Here is a 10,629-nt window from a genome sequence, read left to right on the forward strand (position 1 = left end):
GTTTATGATCTATATCTCCAAAGGGAATTTTATAATATGTAATGCCTGCATTAATGGGATTTTGGACATGTGTAAATCATCCAACCCTGATACTCATTGTTAAACGTGCATTTCTGAAGCAGATAAGTGCCCATAGTGCCTTTGAAAATCCCACATGGTGCTTTTCAGCCTTCTAATGTTTTTAAAAACGTCTGTGAGGATCCTCCCCTCCTTCTCTCCACACCCCTAAAATTGTGAATGCCTTTGGCATTTGATGAAACCAAATCCTTCTAATGCTTTTGCTGTAGATTTTCTTATAGTTCAGCTGCCTGAATTTTAAGTCTTTAGGTTATTTGTTTGTGCTACATTGGTCAGAAAAGACAAGCTACACTTCTCCCTAAAGAAGTCTGGCTTTGCAAGGGTGGGATTTTGCTTTGGAATTGTTAAAAACTCCCACAAGTCTATAGCATTGAAGATGTGCTCTTGTTTCCGATTAAACCTTCCTTTTGTTATAGAATTATAAATATAAAAGAGGGTTCGATATTTGCATAGATAAAATACTTCCCCCAGCCTTATTTAATCAGCACTATTAATATATGGACACAATCCTGGTGCATATATATCATCTGAGGCAGACAGTCACACTCAACTTTGTTGTGCAAATACAGAAGGCTGACCTTTAAAACAATACTGTAGCAATCACATTGTACATGTATAGACCTCTACTTATCCCAAAGGATCCCACAGCCCTAAAACCACCACAGGTACACTGGAAACAGGCATCTACCCTAGGCAAGCCAAATGGCACGCAGTGCCCTGCACAGCCCAGGGACAAAGCAAGATATCGGGCACGGTGCAGAGATAACTCTCTGAATCTCAGCACAGCCACTAGCATTGGGTCACTGGGCTCTGCCCTCCTGAAAATGTGCTTAGACACTCAGCCACCCTCACGACCTGAGGAGGAAAGGGGAAAAGAGAGATGAGCCTGACAGGCAGACACAGCTCGCCTACAAGTTCCACTATCCCCTGAGAAATGCTTGTGCACCCAGAAGTTGGCCTATTCTTTCTGTGACAATAAAAGTGATTACTTCTTCCTACACATCTTACTCCAAATAGAAATTAACTGAAATTGAGTGACAGAGATTAATTTGGTTTCCTTACAGCATCGGGTTTGCTACCTGACTCTCAGAATGATAATAAATGTTGAAAAAAATGTCAGGGCAGAGAAGTTTCTGTCAGATGGAGAAGCCTCTGGCTCAGGACAGACAAAAAAGCCCTGAGCTAGTCCCATGTTCCTGCAAGGCATAGGGTGGGACAGACTTCTTGTCTCTCTTATCCTGTCCTCGCAAGAGCAGTAGCAATGCAGAAGCAAATTTTTGAATCTTTTAGGACTGGAATTTGGAGAGGAAAATGAAGACAGTCATACCCTAGTGACAATTACTACACCACTATAATTATTCCTGCGGAAGCCATTTTATCATTTTACAAACCATTTCTGCTTAAATCAAGTTTGAGTGAAGATGGCCTTGGAAATAATGAGAGAAGATCTCATTTCTAGGTAATTCTGTTAACTTCTCAGGAAGTCCACTGCACCTTCAGAGGCTTCTCATTTGCATGGAGAAGACATTCCCCATCACGCAGAGGCGGAACGGGTGCTGTAAGGGTAAGAATGCATCTTTCCCAGCCGTCCACACTGAGAATTTACTCAAGACACCCACACAACAGAAAGCAAATGAAAGATTTCCATATTTATATTGATAGCATATCTGAGGGAAAACAATGAAAAGCTGAGATAAAAGCAGGCTCAGCTGGCTTGCTGAAGTGGGGGAGCGCAGTTACAGAACCCTTCCTCTAGGAAGCCCTGTGCAACACAGGTTTTGTAGGAAACCACAAACGGAGTTAACCTCTGCAAAGGCTGGAGTACAAAACCATACAAATAAATAAATGGCACCTTCTCCTTCAGTACTGTCATATCAATCCTTGAGACAGTCCATCCAACACACTTAACCTCAATGTGCATGTTCCAAGTATTTATCAACATATCAATATCAAGCATATGGAATTCCAGTTTTGACTGGAAAATCAAGCCTTTGTCATGGAAGATTGTAAGAAAAAAAAAAAACATGGAGAAAAGAAACATGACTCAGGCTTTTTTAGGTTGCTATGGAAAAGTTATTGGGCTTGAGAGTTTTGTTCATGTGAACAGACAAACACAGAAAAGTTTGAAGGATCTGGATCTATTCATCCCAGCTCCAGACAGAGCAGGAGGCAGAAGGTATTTCTGACCTTTGTCTATTAATTAGAAACACACTACTCAGATGGTCAGAGGGTTTTGTTTGGATGTTGGGTGGGTTTCTTTTTTTTTTTTTTACCACCATTCCCCAAAAAGAGAATGCTTTTTTCTTCAAACTGACAGAAACACACTCCAAATCCTCATGGGATATTTTCCAGGAGCACAAAGCACGTGGCCATTTGACAAGGCTCCCCAGCCTCCTCCATGTCCCCACAATGGCTCTGCTTCTGCTGCTGGTGTGGAGCTCCCACAGCATCGGTGCAGGGAGCAGCACCTTCTCACACCACTGCTTCAAAACCATGGAGAAAAGCTTTCAGCCTGGACTCTTATATAAAGATCTTCAATGCTGTTCTGGGTTAGTAGTGAGGGAGTTCCATGAATTTTTTTAGCATATTTTAGAATTTAATCCCCACTTAATTATTTTCTACATATAAGCATAAAAAAAAAAAAAAAGAATCTATCTCAGAGACAATGGATTCATGTTAGTTTCAAGACAAGAAACATCTGGGTGAAAGAGAGAAACTCTTTCAGTGCCCAGTAGATATAGGAGCTGAAATATGAGCTCACATCTGACTAGTCATTAGGCACCCACAAGGGAGAGAGCATATATGTGAACCTTTTTTACAACAGCAAGAAAAGGTTTCTTAACTTTGACTGAATCAAGCATACACATCTTTGGTAGGAAAAAAAAAAGTTTTCATTGACAACAAGACCACTTTGAGTTTTTCAATATCGACACTCAACCATAAAACTTCAACTAAAACATCTTTTATGCCGAACCACCACAGCATACCCAGCAGTGCCAGTAACTGCTGTTTGTTAAGATCATACCCACTGTCAAGATGCGCAGCCAAATAAAATGAAAGCTGCTTTCATTTAGCACCCAAGATGCTGTTGCATTTCAAAGAAGTGATAGCCAAATGCATTCAGATGATAAGAAAGCACTGTTCAAGGAATGATTCTCAGCAATGACTAATATTTGATAATAACAACCATGAAATGAAAGCAGTGTTAAGTTTTATTGAATAATTTTCCACTGCCTCCACACTGCAGCATTAGCATGTGCAGCAGAGAGCTTAACTAAATTATCAGCTGAGAAAGTAGTGTCAGGAGCTATTACAAAATGTTTCAGCAGTAATGAAATTCAAAGCCCATGACTGCTCTTAGAGAAGTCATTTTATAGATGTGGAAGGGGGAAAAGAAAGTGAGTCCTAGTTAGTGGCCGATGACAACTGCAACTATCAGCTTCTTCCACTTTTTCAACCTTTGCAGACTCCCTTGGCTGCATGGCTACTTTTACATTACTGTGCCTTGATATGAGCGCAGGACAAACTGGGGGCTGAAAGGCTGAGAAGATCTAAGCTATGCCTCTTGGCAATCAAATCAGAATCTTTCCAATCTTCATTGCACTTGATGGCTTCCAGGAGGCATAAGGGCTCATTGCTTATTCAGCAGGTAGTGCTTCAGCAGGGGCAGAACTTTCTGGTTGAAAAGTGCTTCCCTTACACATTGTACAGAAAAAATAAAAAAAATATAGCTTTAAGTGCATGCATTTCACAGCAAAAACTACTTATTGCAGATGTAAAGGAAGCCCTGGATGTCCTGTGGTGCGGTGGTGTTAACACAGGCAGCCCTACAAGGTGAGCGTGTCACCAGCACGTGTTACATCTTTGGTTCTCAGCTCATCCTGCAAAAACCCCAGAGACTCCCTTTCCAGTGAAAAAGGGAACTACTGACAGTACATGTATCACACACAAAATTTGTTCTGCAAAAAGACCTTTCAGCTCAAACTTCTTGCTTGTTACGCTGCTGAGAGCCTGTGGCTTTATTTGTGGGCAACCTCAAGCTTGTACGCAAAGAAAATCCTCCTCAAGAACAGGGAGAGAGGGTGGAGGGGGGTTCCAGCCTTTAAATGCAAGGCATGGGGGATTAATGTTGTTACCTGGTTGCCTCCCTCCACGCCATTTAACCCTGTTGTGACTGTTTATTACAAATGCTCATTTCCCTTTTCTCCTTGTCCAGCATTTTTGTGTATGTTCCTAAAGCACATGCTCCAAGTAATATCCCCTGTGGTTTGGCCTCTCCAGGTGCCATCGTCCACTGACAAATATTTGGCCATCGCGTCCTACCAGATATGGCCTTTTGTCTTCTTAGGACTAGTTCAATTTTCAGAACACAAAGGTCTAGGCACTCTGGCTGTGTTTTCCTGACATGCTGCATTGCTGGCAATTTTTCTTAAAGACTTTCCTTTCTCTCCATGCTACAGATAGCTGAGAAGAGTGAAATTAGTGAAGATGAGCAGTAATGCGCAATCAGGCCCACATGTAAGAGCAGTTCTCGCAGCTGCGGAACTGCTAACACAAACTCTGGAAAGCAGTGCACAGAAGAATAGCCAAAACAAAAAGTCACACAAGAAATAAATGATAAGAAGAATACATCTGGGATATTTAGAAAGAGAAAAAAAAAATCAAATTAAACAGCTAAGAAGTTGTTAGTGGATGACTCAATTAGGTTAACACTTTCTCTCAACCAAGAAGTCAAGAAGGAGGGCCACACCATTTCTGCCAGCGTCTGAGCATGCATTAGGAAAGGGGCTGCCTAAATACTGTTCTGCATAACAGTCAGCACAGACCAACCGGGACTGTAAATGCAGGAGGGTCTAAAAGTGAGGGTGGCTTAAAGATACCCAGTAGCAATATAAACCAGAGGAATAAAGACAACAAATCAAAAACACATAATCACATACAGAGAAGAGTCACCTAAAGGCTAAATTTAAAATAAATAAATAAAAGTAGTTGCATGAGGTGGTTGGGCTAGAAGTCTATTTCGTTCTTACGTATCTCTCCTCCTTTCTGTTGAATTTCAAAGCATTATGAGTTATTGCTGCTGACATTGTATTTCTGGTACGATATTGTGCTAAATAAACATGCCGCATGAAAAGCGAATACAACATGCCTTTATATTCCCACTTGTCTATATTTCTTTACCTCTCATGAATGTCCCTCAGAGCTCCCTGTACAATGACAGTGCTTACTGCAGCAGGATGAGAACATGGTCCATGCACGACTGGAGTACCAGGTGAGTTATGTGACCTGAAGAGGGGCTGTCCTCCCAGTAAAGACAGAAAAAAGCAACGGGAACATGGTGCAAAGGATGTGGCCCACTCACTTTTGTTCCTTCTTGTTGGGGCCAGTACTGACACCTTCTGATGTGCTGTAACTCCCACTGTTTAGTCATCTCGGATCTAATTATACATCCATCCTTTAGTTTTTTTGATCCATTATTCTTATGAGAAACTGAAAGAATTCAGTCTAGCAAGATATTCGAAGTGAAGACACCTTGTACGTGAGTTATAATTAACAGCCTAGAGAGGAGATATCTGAGACTAGAAAATGTGAGCAAAAAAAGAAAAAGCAATACCAGATGCCATGTCTGAACAGTGAAGCCAGTCACAGTCACTCTGAAAATAAAATCTAACCTTCACATAACTAAACACTGAGTAGATAATTCACGGGTATCGTGGATTAATCCATGCTTGAGTCTCTAAATTAGAAAGCAAATTGTTCAACCACAGACAATTAGACGTGTAGGAAAAACTGGCTGCAAGATGTGGTCTGCTATGCAGAAGGGTCAAACAAGACAGGACTCTAACTTCTGGTTTTTGAATCTTGAAACCATTAACAGCACTCCCTGCCCAATACTCCTATCCTAACTGGAGCCTTGGCAATTGGGCCAATTACAAAAACTGCCTGAAAACAAAGGGATTTGCCACCCAGATAGATAAATGCCAAAGGTGGGTAGGTCAGAGACACTGCAAAATACATACAACTTTAAATACAGACAAACTTTGCTAGAACATGAAATGTCAATTACTTTTGTGTTTGTTTGTTTTTGTCCACTGGGCTTAATCGTTAATAACTGCCCTGGGATCACTTTATACTACGGCAAAGAAAGGCGAGATGAGAAGTTAACTCCAGACCCTGCAACTGTAGGAAATGACAGTAATTACATCGCTGGCTCTCTCGCCCTTCCTATTTTTTACCCTCGTGGGTGTAAACATCCAAGACCCATTCTGAGTAAACTCCACATATGCAGTCCATCAGAAGCACCAGTTTACTCCTATTTTCCTGGTGAAAATGGAATGAAAAAATACATATATATGTACCTACATAATTATAATAGCAGAATCATAATTTATCTGAGGCTTACAACCAGTGGCAGAGCATATGAGACAGAGAAGCTTAGAGATTTGCATTGCACCACCAGTGTAAGGCATTTAAGTATTGATTCCTGCAAGGTAGCCTATTACTGCCTTAAACTTGCAGTGCATGACAGTGGTGATGAGCCAAATTCTACCATAAGATTGTCTGCACCTGCTTCCCTGCCCACCATTTCCCACCCTGGGGACACACTACTAAGGGTGAGTACATTTTTACAACACACAGAGTGCCTGAGAAGTCACGTCGGGCCAAGCAAAGCAGGATATTGGATGGTGCTTCTCCCTTGGTCCACAGGAGGCTACTGAGTAGAGTGTGAAGAGGAAAGGTAAATGCAGTCACTGGAACATATCTGCCCAGCTCTTGGGACTGGAGATAGAGCCTTAGGTGACTCCTTGACCTCTGCACAGAAAGGATGGATCGTTCTGCAGCCTCATTTCTCTCTCGTTTGCTTGCCTCATCTGAACTGTTAGGTAATCCACAATTCTACTTCGTAACATGGGGCAAATTGTCTCTCCAGTGCTACCCGCAGTGCCTAGATGGTAATTGGTACACGGCGTTGAAGAAGAGAAACCATTAACCAACCTTGTTCCCAATAAAGAAAGCAGCAGCTGCATAAGCACATTCCTCCACAACAAAGCTGGGGATGCCTTCAAGGTGTTAAGAGCATTTGTAACCCTTCTTCATAACTAATAATTACTTGGAAGTACAAAAACATAATCAGCTTACAGAACAGAACTGTCTTGACTTATTTACATGACCTGTTGTTTTGCTGCCAGTTACTGTGCCGGGGCTGTCAAAACAAATTTTCTTCCCCATTCAAGTATGGATGTGCAGACTGGCATGTTCATGCAGGAGGATTACTTATGCAGGCCAGAAGGTCTCTGTGTCCCCTCCACTTCTTCAAGGACTTCTTCATTTCAGCTATAATTTGCCTCTGCTATAAATACTCAAATCTGGACTCCTTTCCAGCCCAGCCACGTTGATTGTCAGGATATCATTAGCAAACACAATAGGTGTATAATGCACACAGACTAGAACAGACCCACTAACCTGCAGGATGGCTACAGACTGATTGAAAATTTGTTTAATATTATTAAAGCCCCAAGTCTCATTCCCTTCAGCTCCAAAGCATCATGGCTTTGTCTCCAGTATCATATAATTGGCACCACCCTGTTCCCAAACACCGCCACCACCATTTGATCTGAACTCTTCACGGATAGTTAAAGTGTGTGGTCCCGCTGGGTGTTAGCACTGAACTGGCATTCTGCCTCCTGACACTTACTGACTGCCTCGTTTTAGCTCTGAGTCCCAAAATGGAAGCTCTAAATCCAAGCTGTGAATATTGTTTTAGCCCCCAGAATGCAAATCATCCATCTTTCTTACTGCTTGTTCCTTCCTCTCAAAGCCATCTTCTTGTCTCTCACTGAGCTTGAAGGGTCCCACAGTGGCCTCACATTCTGTCTTGCTGCCTCTCCTACACAGCCTGAACAGAAGCTGAGAAATTGTCCACCACAATTGACGAGCAAGTATAGGCAAGGTTGCTGTGCCTTCTGGAAGGATGGCCATGTGAGCAAGGATGTGCCATTTGGCTTTACTGTATGTTGCCATATGTTGGCCAGTTTGTCCACACCTGCATTTCAACAGCCACCACGTTGCCTCCCAACATTAGTTTTAGGTTCTCTGTCTCTTCAGTTATGACTCCATCTCTGGACTTGGCTGCTTTGTGCCTCAGGAAAACAATCCCCTCAAATCTGTGTCCCAATTCTAAATTAATCAGAAAGCTTTATTCTGTTAGTTCATTTTTCCCCACTTGAAGAATGTCCTCATCACAGCCTATATTCATGAAACAGATATCATCTGTAGTCCAAGAATGCCTTTAAATACAGCAATAGATTTTATCTCCTACTGAGCTCAAAACATTAGTGTTCACAGTGAGGTCTTAAAGCAGAGCTGCATTGTTTCATAATCTCTTCTGACTCTCTTTGCACTTTTCCAGGCACAGTGCATTATATACCATTACACTCATCTACATTTTGCTGAGTACACGCTGAGGCAAACAGTTACGCATGTGAATGCTATTTGATGGCACTTTAGTAAACTGATTTTCAGATTGCTATTAGAAGCAGAAGACACTGAGAAAGGGGAAAAAATGAAAGGCTGACACAATTAAATCAGTTTCAAAAGCGATCTGGAGCAATAGTGGATTAGGTGAGTGTACCATTGCCCACGAAATAAACCCCTTGTATAGCAACTCCATCTGAGAGATTAAAAGTCTCTCACTTCCAAATGCTACTGGAGGTCAGCACTTCCTGAGTTTAGGTGTTGTACCTTGAATTAAAATACCTGCACTCCATTCTTGGCTTTACTGCAGCAGCAAGTCCTTTTGCTTCTCACCACTGTTTACTGCTCTACAGCTTTGGTTTTGGGGTGAATGATCTCTTGGGAAAGGTCCTGTCTCACGGTCTGCTGAGACACTGCCTTAAGCAGTAGGATCACTGGGCAGTACACCTAATTAATGAAGAAAAACACTGCACAAAAATGTTTCCTGTCAGAGCCTCCTTAACAAACAAAACTTTTAACACATGCTTTTTGCATCAGAAATATCTTTTACACTTGAAATTAGGCAAAAGAAAGAATGTCCTAAAGCTCAAGAGACTTGAACTGATTTGTCATTAGCATCCACAGGGACATATTGCAAGGTCTGGTTCATATGCTACCTATCATCACCTTGACTGTTCCACATTTACAGCAGATGGGCTGGACTCTCTACAGACTCGCAGCTATACTGCATGTCCTGGCACAGCTATGACATTTGTTCTTATTCCTCTAGGATACCTTTGCGTCTTGTTTTCTAATGTCTTCTGAGAGAACATCATCATGTGCATATCTGCCTTCTGCAGGGATCTAAAATGACGATGCAGAGTAGCAGTCCATGTCCTACCTCCTGTTTGCAGAGATTTTGCTCTGGTAATTTGTTTATAAATTGTTTCTATCAATACTCTTTTGTATACCACCTAGGAAAAGTGTCAGTGGCAAATTCATGTTATTTCATTAAAATCTGGGGAGCGCAAGTCAGAAAAGGGCAGAGTGATTAAGCAAAATTATTGAAAATGTGTTAATCTCTCCCAAATGCAAAATCATTTTTTCTTACTGTGACTTATGCACTATGAACATTGCAACAGTTGCTTATGGAAAAGGTTCACACCTCATGGCAAACTTTTTTTCCTACAGTTGACTCCTAAAGCCCCTAAGGGAAAAAGAAATTCGATTTCAAGAACATTTCAGAAAGATACCCAGACTCACCTAAAGGCCTTTTCCTTCTGGCACCAGAGACTGCAAGGTCTAGGCCTAATGTTCTCTGTGAAGACAGATAAATCACAGACTGAACAGAAACAAGCAAAATCCAGCAATTAAATAGAGGAATTGATGCATAGGAACAACTCATACATAGGAATGAAACTATATTTTAAAAAGATCATGGATGTCATAGGTAGAGCAAAGTGCTCATGCTGCAAAAGGCTTCCTTCTGTACATCATCTGCAAGAGCCCACAGGTTACCAGCTTACAGCATTTATTCCCAGGACAATCTTCAGCAATGACTGCGGAGGCAGCTGCTCTTTCTTCTTGCAGATCCCAATGATCTTGAGAATTTTAACATAAAAATCATGCTTTAGTCTATAAAAATCTTTTTGGTACTGATGAGGAACTTTTAAACAAAGCTAAAGTAATTGGCACATCGCTGGAACTTAATAAAGACATCAACTAACCACAAATACATCAGCTCTACAGCTCACCTGCAGAAACAGATGGTGGTATCTCACTGAAGTGGTCCCTTACAGACACACATAAATGCCACCTAAAGCATGTACTGTCCTGAAAGAAGAGAAGAGAATAGAAGAGAACCATTTTCTATGCAGAGGTGTGTGGAGCATAAGCAGGTGCATCAGGTACCTTTATGTGGGCCAGGAGAACAGCAGCCTTGATGGAGCTCTGAGTACATGATCTGGAATCACACCTCTGTAAAAGGTGATCACACCTTTGATCACACACAAAAGAATAACAATTTCATGTTCATTCCTGAAGCTGATAAATGAGGAAAAAACATGCTTACATCCTCAGGGACCCTCCAACCTAAAA

General features: G+C 41.6%; 1 protein-coding gene across 2 annotated transcripts in view; it reads right to left on the reverse strand.

The window, feature by feature from the left end:
* The window catches only part of LOC308178410 (uncharacterized protein), a 62,179-nt gene that overhangs the window by 22,637 nt on the left and 28,913 nt on the right, over nt 1-10,629 (reverse strand). The window contains exons 2-4 of one of the 2 annotated variants that reach the window (XM_080556998.1): nt 10,444-10,509; nt 10,287-10,365; nt 9,796-9,850 (exon numbers count right to left, since the gene is read on the reverse strand). The exons of the other annotated variant lie outside the window; for it this stretch is intronic. Of the exons in view, the coding sequence (XP_080413124.1) occupies nt 9,796-9,850; nt 10,287-10,365; nt 10,444-10,509 (200 nt within the window). The remainder of the gene's footprint in view (nt 1-9,795; nt 9,851-10,286; nt 10,366-10,443; nt 10,510-10,629) is intronic. 2 annotated transcript variants of the gene reach the window in all.

Source organism: Anser brachyrhynchus (genome assembly GCF_964034855.1).
Source record: "Anser brachyrhynchus genome assembly, chromosome: 15".
In the NCBI taxonomy this organism is placed as follows: domain Eukaryota; kingdom Metazoa; phylum Chordata; class Aves; order Anseriformes; family Anatidae; genus Anser; species Anser brachyrhynchus.